Raw genomic sequence first — 15,387 nt, forward strand, 5'->3', positions numbered from 1 at the left:
CCGTAGGGGGGACCGCCTGACCGCACTCGGCGCCCCGGCTTCTGGCGGGTGGGAGCAGCGAAAGGGGACTCTGCTACTGCTTCTCGAGGCCAAACCAGCCTGCAGATGAGGAAATGAAGCAAGCCAATTCAGTTTTTAACAAGGACATGACTTTAATCACCCCAGTGTTCAATAAATGATATGCTCACTGCTTTTGAAAACAGTAAATACATGTACAAACTATTAGCCAAATTAGCTTTTTGGAACTCACCATGTGATGAAAGCTTTGTGTTCCTCTTTTTGCTGCGTTGGCAGCCAAACTGTAGGAGCAGCCAAACCTCACTGCACGTAGGTTTGTGTTCTGAACAGTACTCACAACCACTGAAGCACAAACAGCAGTTATTGTACAAATGTACGTGCATAAGCCTGCAGCATTTCCAGTCGGCTGCAGAAAGTACATAATTGCTCAAATCTATATATAAATAACACCCTGCCATTCATACTACTTTAAAACTATCTTCCCAGATTTGCATGACTTATGTAAGTCTGCATCACAGTGATTTCAGAAATTGTGTCCATTGCTGAAATTTGATCTGTAGACATTTTAAACAAATCTGAGTAGGAAAATCATGCAGATGTGGGTTGCGGCATATAAATAGAAACGCTGAAAAATAGATCTATTGCATATAACAATAACACAACATGCTACAACAAGTCTGCCAAGCTTTATTTTGGCCTGCAACAGTGTACCATCATTCCACATCTAAACAGAAGCATGGACCAAACTGAAGAGGTAAGCATCTTTTTGCAGTTAATGTTGCAAAGCAGGGTTTCTCTGGTCCACGCCAGGGGCCTCATGAACACATAGAAATGTTCTTCGAAAGCCTTCTGCTGCTCAGTGTCTGAAGATGTTCTCCTCCACCCCAGCTGTGAGACAGCTCCATAGGAAAGCTGTGCCCTGCCCAGCACAAGACTTGGCCGTCCTTGACTGGGAGATGCAATGTGGCTGTCCCAGCTGACAGTCCTCCTTCCTGGAGAGTGCATCTTGCACAGAAGATCCTGTGTAGCCATATTCACGGAGTTGCAGAGACTTCCAGAGCAGCTCATTCTGGTGTGATTTTAATGCACTGGAGTGGTGTAATGCCATGTTCTTGTAAAAGTTAGACTTTTTGAACAAGTGTCAATTAAGCTAAAATTCACAGGGTGCATTCATGCTGATTCTGATTATTACATTATTTATGCTAATGAAGGGAATCAATTTATGCTTGTAAGCTTTGATGTTGCATATAGTGGAAGGAAGGAAATTTCGTTCCTTCAAAAAAGAGGATATCTGGGGACAAGTGTAATGGGTCATCTCTCCACATGAGTTAGAGAAAGTGTGTGAGGCAGGCAAACCAGTGTATTTCTGAGTACAGAAAAAAAGTAAGAGAGCCTACAAACACTACAAACAACTGCAGCAGTCTGGGTAAATCCTTCTATTTTTACACAGCCCTTTCTTCAATTCATTATCTCTTTAGTAAATACAAGGAACTTTAGATGTTGCCGCAGCACCCATATGGAATAAGGCACACAATTTTGGGCAAGGAATTTAAAACCAACAAAGGATTCACTCAATCTGGCTGAAAAAGTTGCTTTTGGATGTTCAGGAGAATAAAAAGCCTATCTTAAAAGTGGGGACAAAAGGACTGGGCTTGTTTATCCTGGCAAACAAAGACTAGGAGGGGGCTCTGTTTGACCTGTGAAACAGATCCAGGTGAGAAGAGCAGCTCCTTAAGCAATTGGGTAGAAAAGACATTAGAAAAACTGTGTGAGTCCATGCATTCCTGCCTGCTTGTCTGTGAGAAGTAAGGCCTTGCTGACACTTGTGTTTGGCTGAGAGCATTGAGGTCCTGGCTCTGGTGGTTTGTATGAATGGGTTGGGGATGGGGAGGGAGACAGGGGAGAGATGCTGGAGGTCCTCACAATAGCTGGGGTTCCAAGGAAAGCCTTTCAAACCTAGCAATGAATAACCATCAGAGTATGGTTTGCATGGTGTGCTTTCCTTGGGTGTACCAAAAAGAGAGAGATCTGAAGGAGAATGGCTTTTCTTCTTCTAGTACTTCAGCAATGCCCAGTCATATGCTGGACAGCCTTTTCCTGGACAGAGTCCTTGCTGCACTTTTAGAAGCAACTTTCTCTTTGACTGGTGTCTGCCCAGGCACTTGAATATGGCAGTTTCCATTCACAGAGCTTTTCTCAGCATTACATGAGTCTGATGCAGTGATTCGAGAGCTGGAAGACTTCGAGTCCAAGGAAATCTGGCTGACAGCAATGCTGCCCACACTCTTGGAAGAGTACGTGTAAATCATCTTGAGGAAGGCAGACTTTGTATTTGTTTCTTGCTTGTAAATTATGATATAGCACTTAGGAAAGAAAGTGCAACAGAGAATCCCATAATTGGATATTAATATAACAATGATCTCCACCGCTGGTAGGTATTTGCCAAACGTAGTTACATAGACAGGGATAAATACAATCCATGCTATAAAGTAAATTAGCATGCCAAATGTTATGAACTTAGCTTCGTTGTAGTTCTCTGGTAACTTCCTGCCTTTAAAGGCACATATGAAGCAGATGAAGGCTAGAGCAGCTATGTAACCCAGCATAATCCCAAAAGCCACAACAGAGCCCTCGTTGCACTCCAGAATGATGGTTCTCGGAATAGAGAAATTTTGCTTTACAAAAGGCGTCCTAAATATTAGCCAGAAGGTGCAAATGATAACCTGAATCCCAGTGCAGATGAATACAATGGTTATAGGCTTATAGGCACATTTCAAGAAATTCTGCAGCTTGGGATCGAAGCTAAAGGCTAGTAAAATTTTTAGTGATTTTATTAAAATACATGAAATGCAGAGTGCAAAACTTATGCCGAAGAGGGCTTGGCGAGTTCTACATTTGAACTCTGTGGGTTCACCTATGAAGAACACAGTGCTTAAAAAAATGAAGAAGTGGCTGAGGAGGATAATATAGCAGACAGTTAAACCTCCGGATGCCTTTACAACTGGTGTGCTCAAGTTTTTAGTGAATATTGCACTGATGGAAAAAATGAGCACAACCCCGAAGGCAGAGAGGAGGAGCAGGAAAATAGCAAACCAGTCTGACCAGTCGAGGAAGTGGATTGTTTTTCTGTAGCATGTAGTGCTGTTCACCGGTGCCCAGTAGGTTTTGTTGTGGCACCGGTAGCAATAATCCATATCTGAAAACAGAAAAAATGAAGGTAACTCAGGAACCCAAAGCAAATAAACTACCAAGTGAGTGGTAAAGCCTTGTGATACAAGAAGGTGAGAAGGGATATGGGGCAAAAAGTGAGGTGTGGGCCAGGTATGCAGCTACCTGGAGTACCCCTTGCCATGGACACACCACAGGCATAGAGCTTGGTAAACCTTCCCTGGCAGCACGATGGTGGCCTGAATTTGAACGAATTGCCCTACAGAGAGTGGAACTGCAGCTTTTTCATTTACCTAGTTCAACAAGAAAAAAATCTTTCTTTGTTCAGAAATCTTTTGAAATGCAACAGCAAGAACACACAGTGATGTAGATTCCACATTCAAAGGTTACTTTTCCTGTGAAATTCCTGTTATCTGCTATGGAGAAATGTCACAGCTTTTTAATAATAAAAGAGATAGCATGCAATTTCTTTGTTTTCTAACTATCAAGACTTTAGAAGTACATTGTACCCCAATTTTCTTAATTCTATCTCTCTTCTCCGTATTTAATTTCTTCCTCTCATAAACCTTACTCAAACTGAAAATGAACCAGAGTAAGCATCAGATTTGATAGTAATACTACTACACTCTCATATAAAACATCATAGTTCTCCTACTTAAGATAAAAAGTATGCCAGCAAGAAAATAAATAACCCTTGTACTTGCATTGGACTTTCTGTGTTGCAGAAAGACACAGAAGCAAGGCTCTATTGTCATGAGATGTGTCACTGAAACATCAGCCATACTTTTCATCCAAACACAGCTAACAATATTCAGCTACAAAGTCTAATTTTTTAAAGTTTCATATTCTAAAAAGCATGGAAACCTCATCTTATATGCTGCATACTGCTCTTCTCTTTTTTTAACCTGTAAAGCTAAGCATTAACAAATGTTTTAACGTCATTCCAAAGTTATACCCACGGTTGCTAAGGTGCATTATTCATGAACAAAACAATTGTATTGACCTCTAAATAAACCTTTATTTGGATCACAGTTCTTTACCTGTTCGATTGCTGTAATGGTTTTCTGGGCAATAAACGCACTCGTAGCAGCACGTGTGTGGACTTTCTGTAACCTTTTTCATCTGTCCTGGTCTGCAGTGCTGGGAGCATGTTGATGGAACCTTCTGCAGTGTGCAGAGAACAAATTGGAAAAAAAATCAGGCATTACTGATTACTACGAACTGTTAAAATAAGCCTTCAATTCTACTATGATTTAAACTCTTTTAATATCTAACATATTTTAAGGCAATCTGAAAATGATGTTACAGAATCTGAAGAGAACTCTGTATTTCTTACGTTTTCTCCACGCATTCAAGAAGGGACAGGATGGGGCCCTATTTACATGACCATTTTATTTTTTGGCCCTAAATCAGTGCGACTGTATGTAGCTTTAAAATTTACATCCAAGTGTCTCAGCTTTGAAACTGGAAGTTAGACCACTGGGATCCAGATCCAAAGAAAGAACAGAAGCATTTGGGAGGAGTTTCAGATGGACCACACCACAAATGCAGTCCTGACATCCTGCTCAACAGCTCTGAGTGCAGAGCAGATTCTCTGGCTCTATGGGACGTGTTTCTCCCATGTCACCAACACAGCAGCTCACCCCTGGGTCATCAGGCACTACTCAAGGTGTGTGTGGTCAGGACCCTCTCTCAAGAGCTGGATTCAGGGCCTTCTTCCAAGGTAAGCCTTGTAAATGGAGGGACAGTCCTGAGGGATGCTGCTGTTTCTTCTCCCTGCAGGTTAGGGCTTACAAGTTGCCATTCTGAGCAGCACCGTGAAGATGGACAAGAAAAGAGACCTTCTGTCCTTAGCATCTTCTTTCAACTAAGGCTACACAGAAACTACATTCATCCCACCTTGTAAACAGCATTTCTTCTGGTGTGCTAGCACAGAGCCACACTGAGGCAGAGCTGCACAAATCCCCAAAGCCTTCACCATGCACAGGTGACATTATCCAGCTGGAACTGGCTGGGGTCAACCACTCCTTCTCTCTGAACTGGTGCTGGGGTTCCAGATGGTGCCACCTATCTCATAATCCCGTGTTTGTACTGACCCCAGCTCTAACAGGAGTAAATAATCAACAAGGCTTATTTTTCCCCAACTGTAAAACAGTAGATATGCATCCTTTTGTGAAAAATAAATGGTTGCCTTGTGGCAAGGCAGGAGACATATATAAGTAGTCATTTTCTAAAACTCAATTTCGCATTCTGGAATAGTATCCTTTGGACACATTTGATTTACACATTATAGGAAACCTCTTAGGGGAGTTATGGAGAAATAACTTAATTTCAAATCACTGAGACTGCTTACAGGCTCATGTGCATCTCAGAATGCATAAAGGTAGTTGAATCTTACCTAGAGAGGATACATCATTCTGAAAGGAGAATATGACAGCAAATGAGTGATTTTTTACACACACTTCAGTTGCGAACACCAGAGGAAGAAGGACACATATGAAATAAATTTCAGATGTTTGGTCAACAAAATAAAAGTTACCTTTAAATCCAGAAATTCTTTCTTTTTCTCCTCATCCTCAAAGATGAAGTAACCGTTTTCTGGGTCATATTCTGCCATAGTGGTGATTTCCATGTGGCCATCAACTTCTTTCCAAAGAAGTACATCATAACCAGAGCTCATATCGCCTTTGGAGTCAAACTTGATTTCTTTATCATCATCAATGATTGTAACTTTTTTAAGTTCTTCAAGGAGCTGAACATAAATATAGGAAACAGTGGCATACGTCAGTGTCATTTCAGTGTGATACACTGAATAGTTTAACATTAGTATGGTAATATCAAATTAAAAAAAGAGATGTTGCTTTCTACAAGTGGTATCATCTTAAAAGAGAGCTGTATAACTGTTAATCCTACATCCTACACAGATTTACATTATTCTGAGAATCCTTGTTGGCCTTAAAAATCTATATAGCGCAGATAATCATTTTTCAACTTTATGCAATGTATGCAGATACCTGTGTATTAGTACTTACATTTCCAGCCTTGGAAATTTCGGGACAGAAAATGCTTTACTTGCAGGAAAAAGAAAGGCCTTTTAGAACTTTCCTTACTGTAAAGAAAGGCTGTGATTGATGCTCCTGTTGTTACCATACTGTCAACAAAGTGGATCTGGGCAATATCTCCTTCCAGTGTAACCTCCCCCAGTGCTGGAAATACCTCATTTAACATTTTCAGCTGAGGCTCTGATATTGTGTATTGCAAGGTGAGGTTCTGAGTTATGGTATGAATAATAAATGCCATTTTACTCAGATAAATTGATATATGGCACAATGGCAATAGATAACAAGGTTATATTTGATGCCTCATAGGAAATTTCATGGCAAGCACATTTCTATAAGACAACTATCTAGCTTAATATTTCAACCCATTCGGTTCAGTAGGGTGAAATTTCTTGCTCCCACATGAAAAAAAAACACACAGATTTAAAAGGTTCATTGTGAATTTAGAAAGGGACAGGTTGAAGCATACAGAACACAATCCCAATTCATGAGGAGACTGCAAGCAGATTTTCATTAGCTACCATGGCTGCAAACTGAAGCAAAGGTTTTATTACTTTGCAAGCCTAACAACTTTTGGCAATAGGAGTTAATTAACAACAAAAAACAAACCTAGGATTCAGTGAATGGATGAATTTGAATCTCCCTTGAAAAGCACTCTTACATGGATTCCTGTGTGACAGTTATAGCATTTAAAAAATATGCTGTTATTTAAAAGGTTTGGTATAGATATATGTGTAAAAAAAATGTGGCATCTGTAAGTTTTTTCATATACAACATCACTTCTTCACAATTTATATATTCTCACTGCCTGTCTGCAAATACATGGTGAAAGAGAACATGCATCTAAGTGACATTTCATTTGATTTGGACATTGCACAGTCTTGTGGGACTGAACAGGGAATTTTTGGTTCAGTGTTCTCAGGTTAATTGTTTAATCTTCCTCTTCTTCACTCTTCCAATTTCTCTAAAATACAAAATACAAATAACAATAACAAAAACTTTTGGAAGACATCTTCAGCTTCAAACAGAAGGATCTAGTAATTAGTAACTATCATTATTTAATTTATATTTATTTTTGCAAATATATAATAGAAATGACTTTGATATTTTTCTGTATGTTGAGGAGAGTGATATGGATTTGTTGTATCCTTGTCTTTAAATATACCCATTTCTGGAGGGGCTAAAGTTAATTTAGAAGAAATGTGTAATGGAAACAGCACTGGGAGTTTCTCCAAGAATTCTTAGCTTCTAAACAGGACACTAAATTTGGGTGGTTTGGGATTTAATTCAGCAGTGATGTAAATGCAGCCCCATAAAGTTGCATATCCCACAGAACTATCCTGAATTTGTCCCATCTGTTTTTACAAATTCATGTAAGAATTTGTTCCTGTGGCTGCTGCTTTTTTCAAATCCCCTATCTTGGTTTGACCTGCCCTGACCCAGGATGAGAGGTCAGAGCAAGTCAGAGAGCTTCAGTGGGTGTTTGACTTTTAAATGAACTTTTGTTTAATCCTCTGAGTAAAAGTGTGTAAAAGTGAATACTCCTGAGCAGGTTCTCAGGTAAAAGGTCAGGTCAGGTTTACTTGTCTGATTTTTCCTGTTCTTTTCCCACCTTGTAAAGTCTGATAACAAGTACCTCACTCATCTTCAAGATTGTGTCACATTTTTCTACCAGTCATTTCCCTGTAACTCATGATCAGACACAAGAATGGTCTGCTACATTTTCATTTCCAAGAAAAATTACATTATAGAGGAATTTACCTGAGCTCAGACAAAATGGAGAAAGCAGTTAGAGATGGAGGGGGGGGATTTGAAACTCTGTGGGGAGCTGTTCTCTTCTGTAACATCTCTACCTCTCTAGAGCACACTGCTGAGTATTAAAGCGGTCTGCAGAAACAGGACTAGTATTTAGTGGCAGAACACCTATGTCAACCAGATTGATTGCACATTTATGTTCTATCCTGTTCAAGTAGCTAGTAAGATGTTCCAGGAAGCAGCTTAGAGACTGGAGTCTTCATCCAAGCTGATGCCTTCTTTGAAGATGAAGGGGGAAATGCTAGGTATCCATATGCATGGGTATCCAACATTTTGGCTTGCCTAGGCCATACTAAGTGAAGAGAACTATCCTGGGCTGCACATACATAGTTTGCTCTGAAAGTAATTCCTCCTACTTATTTCCATGGATCAGCCAGTTATCTCAGTATATAAACTGCAGTAGTACATCTCAATCTACAGCAGAATAGAGCCATAGCTTAGCATCAGCAGTTTTTGCTCCTGTGTGGGCCAAAGCCAGGGAAGAAAGCTAGATTCCAGTTCTCATAACTAATTAGCAACTGTTGCTCTGGGAGATGAGCTGTGGTTTCACTTGTCCCATGCAGTTTCAAGGAAAGGCAGAAATAGGAATAAGAAGTCATTTAGTAAAAGAACTAAACATGTAAATCCAGGAATGCAAAAGGAAAAGTGAGATGGAAGTTATATAGAGAGAACAGGACCTCAAGGAATTAACACCGTACCTCCCAGGGGGCAAAAGCAGAGGGGTCCTTGCAGTTTCTGTCTTTGCATTGCCCTTTTATGGCATGGGCAATGGCATACACTGCAAGTATAGTACTATGGATAAATCCTGGTTCAATGTTGGCACTCAAAAAATCATCTCTCCAGATCTGATGTTTGTTCTCAACAATTTGCATCAGGTCGTACTGGGATTGGCTTGAAATACACATTTGAAAATCGTAGTTGTCCAGGTGTGCACAGACTGACAAAAGCATAATATACTCAAGTAAAAACTTGTTGTTTTCAGTGGGCCTTTCATGAATATTTCTCAGAAAGTCTTGGAATGTGGATACGTCCCTGTTTTTAAATCCAAATCCCACAACAGTTCCCAGCTTTCTGATGTTGGGCATTGTACTGATTTTCACTGCAGTTGACCAGTTATCACTTGCAATCCAAATCTTTTTTACATTTCTCTCAATTGCCTTCTTAAATAGTTTGAGCACGTGGAATTGTCTCATAAAGACTACAATGACATTTACTCTGGTTTCCTTGACAATCTTCTCGATTGCACAATCAACTTTTGTATGAAAGGTGTTATCAGAGAGATAGGCAGGCAGCATTTCTTTGAAAGCTATGCAAACACTGTTTGCCATGGCCTGGACCCCAAAGCTCTCCAGAGCAAAGCGCCCGTTGTCATCATCGGTGGCTATTACTCCAATCCAGTTCCACCCAGATTCACAGATCAGGTGGGCCATTGCTCTTGTCTGATGGAAATCACTGGGGATAGTCCTCAAGAAAGAAGGAAAACGGATTTTGTCACTGAGGATTTCAGCTGATGATGCAGGACTGACCTAGGAAGAGACAACTGTTTAGTTATGGAAGTGGTCTCCTCCAAAGGATTCTGAGAGCCCCAAAATTTCCACTATTGCTTTTCCATCCCTGCTGTGACTGGGGGCAAACACAGAGCAGTCAAGCAGGGCAAGATTCTTAATCGTGCTGTTGGAACATGGGCCTGTGCCCAGCACCCTGTCCCTCATTTTCACCTTTGTGCACCTAATTGCTTTACTAAAAGCAGAGATTAAAACATTGTAAATGGATCTGAAAGTTATGTTGGATTTTGATTTAACCTGTACAATACTTAACACACTAGAAGTACTCAAATGTTATTGGAGCTGTTATTAAAATTTCTAGTATGCCTACATTTTGCAATTTTTTTTTTTTTTTGCACTATGTTAGTATAGTCAACCCACTTATTTATTTTCTCTCAAAAATTTAATTACTGTGCTTTAAAGGGGTCATAAGGTCTGTTAGAAAATCCTATCAGAGAAAAAAAAAAGCATATCTAATATTAAAGGACAATATAATATTTTTTCTTATGTAGAAATTTTAGCCTTTCTATAGTGAATAGCAAGAAGAAACATAACTGAAAAAGATATAATTTAAATGTATTTACTTTTTAACCTTTATCTAATTTGTTGTTTTTCCTACTGTAATATTTCTTATCTTGCTTGACAGTTCTTAACAAATCTAAGCTTTCCAAAATGAGAGCCCCCTATCTGTAGAAGATATCAAATCTTAATGTCAGCAGATTGCAGACACTATAGATGAGAAAAATCTACTAGGCCACCTTTTCCATCTCTATGTCACAATGTAAATTTGTTTTATAATTTGCCTTTTGAGTAATTTTAAGTGTGGCTTTTAATTTATATATCAAATATAGCTCCTATTGTGGAGCTGGAGGCCATAGTTATTTCCTCCCAACGAAAGGGAAAAGATTCAATTAAAAGTTACATTTAGCTCATATTTTAATTTTTTTTGCATGTTTATGCTACTTTGCTGAAAGGTAATATATGTCAAATAACCAAAATCAGTGTGCAGCACAAGATGATTTTGGTTTTGACCACAACTTTTTTTTCTTGTAACAGTGAAAGTAATAATGGAAGCACCAGCCTAAGTGCAAGCATGGGACTGTAAGAACTAGAAATAGTACTGGAGCAGCTGGAAATAGAGAAGGATGTTTGGGGAAGGAGTAGTCATATTCCTTCTCCTCTATAGCTGCTTGAAGAGCAGCAGGACCAAAACTGTTTTTTTGGAACAACTGTGACTTGCAGTCCTTCCAAACAGATCCACATCTAGCCATGGTAAATTTGATCCTCTGTCTCAAATGAAATAATTCCCTCAAACCTACCTGTGGGATTAGTTGCAAAGCCAATAGCCTTGAAACTGCCATTGACACCTCAGAGTAGCTGGCTCCGGTGACTGCCTTAATTCTTGGTACATAGTCTGAATAGTTACACTTGAACTCTACAATATCCTTAGAAGTATTGGATTTGGACAGGAACCTCAGAGCAGATGCCATGGCTTTTGTAACTTCTGCACAGGTATCATAGATTTCATAGCCCAGAGTAACTCCAGATAATAATGTTGAATTGTTGATCATTTCAATAGCATGTATCATTGCAAGAGTCTGAAGAAAAATTTGAATTTCAAAGCTGTCAGAAAACACAGAAGTTTCATTTTAGAAAAAAGATATTTCTGGAATAAGACTGAAGCAAATTCTGTTCACATCCTTTAGCTTTGCCAGCTACTGAAAGGAAATTCTTGGTGTGATTTGCTCGTGTTTTATAGAATCAGATTTATAGAGTATCTTGAGTTGGAAGAGACCCACAAGCATCATTAAATCCATCTCCCAGCTCCACAGAGGACCACTCAAATTTCAAATCCTATGTCTGGGAGTGCTGTCCAAACACTTCTTGAACTCTAACATCTTGGGGCTCTAACCACTGCCCTGGGGAGCCTGTTCCAGTGCCTGACCACCCTCTGGTGAAGAACCTTTCAATAACACCCAACCTGACCCTCCATTGATTCAGATTCATGCTGTTAAAAAAAAAAAAAGAAAATTGTATTATTTTCTTTCTCACTTAAATGGTAGAATAATCATAATTAACATAATACTTCAATAATACCTGAATAAAAATACTTTTCTGAAAAACAGGCACTAAAGTTACAATTATTGTGATACATGAAAATTTGCAAGGGAAATCTTCAGAAAGTGTCTGTTAGAGTCAGTTCTAATTTGCCCCATTCAGCCCAGCAATTTTTGTTTTTTTTTGGTTTTTCAATATATTTGTTTTCACCAAAAGAATGAAACAAAATAAAGGACTAGAAGAAAATACTTCAGAAGTTAATGTCTTCCTGTGGTTGCACAAATGCTCCTAACATCCTCTCTAAACCTAACAAAGTTAATACAGCTTTTCTCCTTATCTTCTATGGATATGATAGTTTCTTAATCAGAATATACAGGCTGCCTGCAATGCAACCAACTCTCCTCTTAAGCAAGGGTCTCTAAAGTTTACATACCTTGCAAGCCAAAATAAATTTCAAATGGAGTGGATACAATATATGGCTGAAGAAAAATAATAAAATACAGAAAAAACAACCAACTTTGACATCATTTTGAAATAAACCCATACGGATTCCCTACATTAAAATAAAACTTACGGAATTGTATCTATATTAAAATGAAAGAAAATACATGTATGGATTTATATTATATCACATTCCTGAATTTACAAAAAGTAGGATATGGAGTCAACAAAATAAATATTTTGATGTGCAGTATAAACGTGAATGCGTACATGACATGGTGTCTGTTCTGTATATCCCATCACACAGTGCCACAGTTGTAGTAGAAAACACAGTATCTACACTGATTATAACAATTGCAATGTAGTCAGTAGTACAATAGACTACCAGCGTGGGTGTGAGGGGCATACTTCTATATGTGTTTAGACAAAACTGGGCAGACTGTCTGTGTTCAAAGTATTTAGGTGCAACTTCACTACAAGTAATGAACTGCAAGGCAGAGTCCTTCAGTCACAGAGCAACAAAACAGTATTAACATGGCAATTAAATAGTTCTTCAACACAAACTTCTAGGGCTATTTGATTCTGTATGAAGATTGAAATAGGATCAAATAACCATTCTCTTCCTTGGTCAGCCATAGTATTTTCTATGACAACTCTGTGATTCCTTGTCATTCTTTGTTATATTATAAGCAATTTATGTGATGTCCAAAGTCTTCTAAAAAACTGAGAAATGCAAGAGAAACAGATTTTGTTGATCACAACACTGTTTGATTTGCCTGATTTCAGTGATCTCTTAGTTGTTATAAGTGAAATTTGCCGTGTTACTCACCCAGCACAGTTCTGAATTACTGGCTTGATAGGATGCTCTTCTGGATGCAGCATTTCACTGTGAACTGCAAACAAACCTCCTATAATAATGTCTCCTGGAGAACTGGCACCCACAAAGTCATCTGTATTCTGGCAAGCAGAAGCAACATCAGAGCTGATCACAAATGGAATCAGCACTAAGCTAAATAATGCCATGCTTCTGCTTCACCTGCTCACTCCCAGCTTTAAGTCCATTAGGCCAGCTGCAGTGCCAGCAAGTGTTCCTATGTCATCTATAAACAGCAGTAAGGGAAAAAAGGCTGAGCTCCAAAGTTAGTCACACCTCATAAGTTGCTCGTATTTGCTTCACTGACTCAGGTTACCTTATTAGAACTTATTAGAACTCCAAAGCAACGTTGTCACATAAAACGTGAGAGTGCAGGGGAGTGAGAGGGAAGGAAAAAGAAATATAAATATAAAAGGAAGTGCTGGACATAAATCTGTTCTATTGTATTCAAAAATTATTATTCTTAATCTGAAACACTTGGCAAATATTTTTGTATAAGTTTGGGCTTGTCTTGGTACTTTCCAGCTGATTGCTGGGTGGAGAGATATCATGTAATATGGTAGTGATGTTACTTTAAGAGTCTGATCCAAAGAGTACAGAAAAAAAGGCTGTGTTGCTACAGTGGTCTTTATAGAAGACAGAGAAAAACAAAAGAAAGCAATAAACAAAAGTAAAAAATCAACAAGATCAAAAAGTAAGTCTGGATTATTATATTTTGCCTTTTTTTTTCCCACTTACTCTTTATAGATAGAGTATCCATTTGCAACAGAGATATTAACCACAAATGCAAAAGCTAATCATCCATTAAATCACCATTCAGCAGCTTCTTTTTTATAATACAGAGCCTTGTCTCTCTTTCTCTGTGGTAATCTCACTGGTAGTTCACGGTATACAGTAAACAGCTGTCTACATTTTCTTTAATGTATCTAATGAAATGCATTTACGGGCAGGTTAGGATACCAGTTTATTCTGCTTTGTGCTGACTTGTAAAAATTTAATTTATTCTGAAGGTATTCCTCTTGATTTATAGCAGCATAAACATAGTTAGAACCTGACCCTGAGTTATCCACCTGCAAATATACACGTACCTACTTCTTTCCACCCAAGTAATGCTCCCTCAAGCCTAATTCCAGCTACCCAGGTGTTTGATTTTCCATGACTTTGCACATACCTTCTAAACCTTCTGACAAATGACACCTTATGCTGTTAAAGTTTGGGATTGGAGGTAGTCATTTTGTTGAGGAAGTCACAAGAAATCTTCAGCCATGTGCCTCTAGTATAAAATATACTACTTAAGGAGTTAACACTAAGTACTATTTTAAGCATACAATGAAAATAAAATGTCAATAAGTCAAAGTTTGAAATGTATTAGTATTTTTTATTAGAAGCACGAAATAAACTTTCCTCTGGCCAATACTTTAAAAGCTATGAATTTATGTAGAAGAGGATTTTACCTAGAAAAAAAACCTTACTTGTTTTCTCTGGAAAGTGGAAGTTGACAAAATAAACATCACATATAATTGGTTCCCAATTTCTTGTTATTTATAAAAACACCTTTATATGAAGCGTGCTTTACATTCAACTACATTGAGTTTGGGTCATAGTGTATTGCAGTGTATTTTCACAGGGAGGGGTCTTTTATTGTTATTGCTTGTTTTTAAGACCTACATCTCATAAGTATTGCTAGTGGTGAGGAGTACTTTAATGTTTTACTGAAATAAGTCATCCTACTCTGGTACTGAAGAATCAACCGTAAGTGCTTGTAAACACCCTTTTTCACTGACAGCTAAGAGCCAATAGAAGTAAGTGTATAATACAAAATGTTGTTTGTAATTTAATGACATATTGTAGCATCATTGGACTTTCACAGTCTTCTCAGTTGTCTGCATAGGAGAATTTCTTGGGAGAAAGCATAGGAGGAGGTGATACCTCAATATGTCAGTCTTAAGACTTCAATCAGTCATAAGATTCAGGGGAATAACTGAAGTATCGTCATGTCTAAGAAGCAGCGAAGCAGCCTTTAATAAACTGTGAAAAGGCAGAAAGCATGACTTAACAAACCCAAAGATAAGATGAGAGACACAGGTGACTTATAAGAGACTTTAGAGGATCTGGTGGGAGACAGAGATACTCTGTTAGCATCACTGCATGTCCCAGAGTGACTTGTTACTATGCCAAGATGTTTTTTTACACTTGGTCTTCAGCTTCCTTTTGAGAAGGACCAGAACAATTGAGTTTTGGAAAATGCCCTTACCAAATTCAGCATTAATCATGCAGGGGACTTCTTGTAAATTCACAGCTAGTAAGTTTTTGGCATCAGTGCCATATATATTCAAAGTCTCCACAATCGAATATGTGCAAGAGAAGCCAGAGATATCTGTGTGGATACAGCAGTGGATACGTGCAAATG

At 38.5% G+C, this 15,387-nt stretch overlaps 1 protein-coding gene across 1 annotated transcript; it reads right to left on the minus strand.

The window, feature by feature from the left end:
- Nucleotides 1-689: 689 nt before the first annotated feature.
- On the minus strand, nt 690-13,255 carry GPRC6A (G protein-coupled receptor class C group 6 member A). The gene is made up of 6 exons (XM_052689294.1): nt 12,933-13,255; nt 10,924-11,227; nt 8,759-9,586; nt 5,726-5,938; nt 4,227-4,350; nt 690-3,214 (listed from the first exon to the last, which is right to left on the minus strand). The coding sequence occupies exons 1-6, from the start codon at nt 13,124-13,126 to the stop codon at nt 2,094-2,096; spliced, it is 2,784 nt and encodes a 927-aa protein (XP_052545254.1). The 5' UTR covers nt 13,127-13,255; the 3' UTR covers nt 690-2,093.
- Between the last annotated feature and the right edge of the window lie 2,132 nt (nt 13,256-15,387).

This window comes from Tympanuchus pallidicinctus, unplaced genomic scaffold (assembly GCF_026119805.1).
Source record: "Tympanuchus pallidicinctus isolate F22 unplaced genomic scaffold, pur_lepc_1.0 scaffold1, whole genome shotgun sequence".
Lineage (NCBI taxonomy): Eukaryota > Metazoa > Chordata > Aves > Galliformes > Phasianidae > Tympanuchus > Tympanuchus pallidicinctus.

What these genes read in the sequence shown, in the direction of transcription:
- GPRC6A (XM_052689294.1), bottom strand. Translation starts at nt 13,126, where the DNA reads ATGGCATTATTTAGCTTAGTGCTGATTCCATTTGTGATCAGCTCTGAT. An exon ending in GTAATTCAGAACTGTGCTGG is followed by an intron (nt 11,228 to 12,932) that starts GTGAGTAACACG and finishes GTTTTCTGACAG; the next exon opens with CTTTGAAATTCAAATTTTTC. An exon ending in CTGCTTTTGCCCCCTGGGAG is followed by an intron (nt 5,939 to 8,758) that starts GTACGGTGTTAA and finishes ATTTATGTTCAG; the next exon opens with CTCCTTGAAGAACTTAAAAA.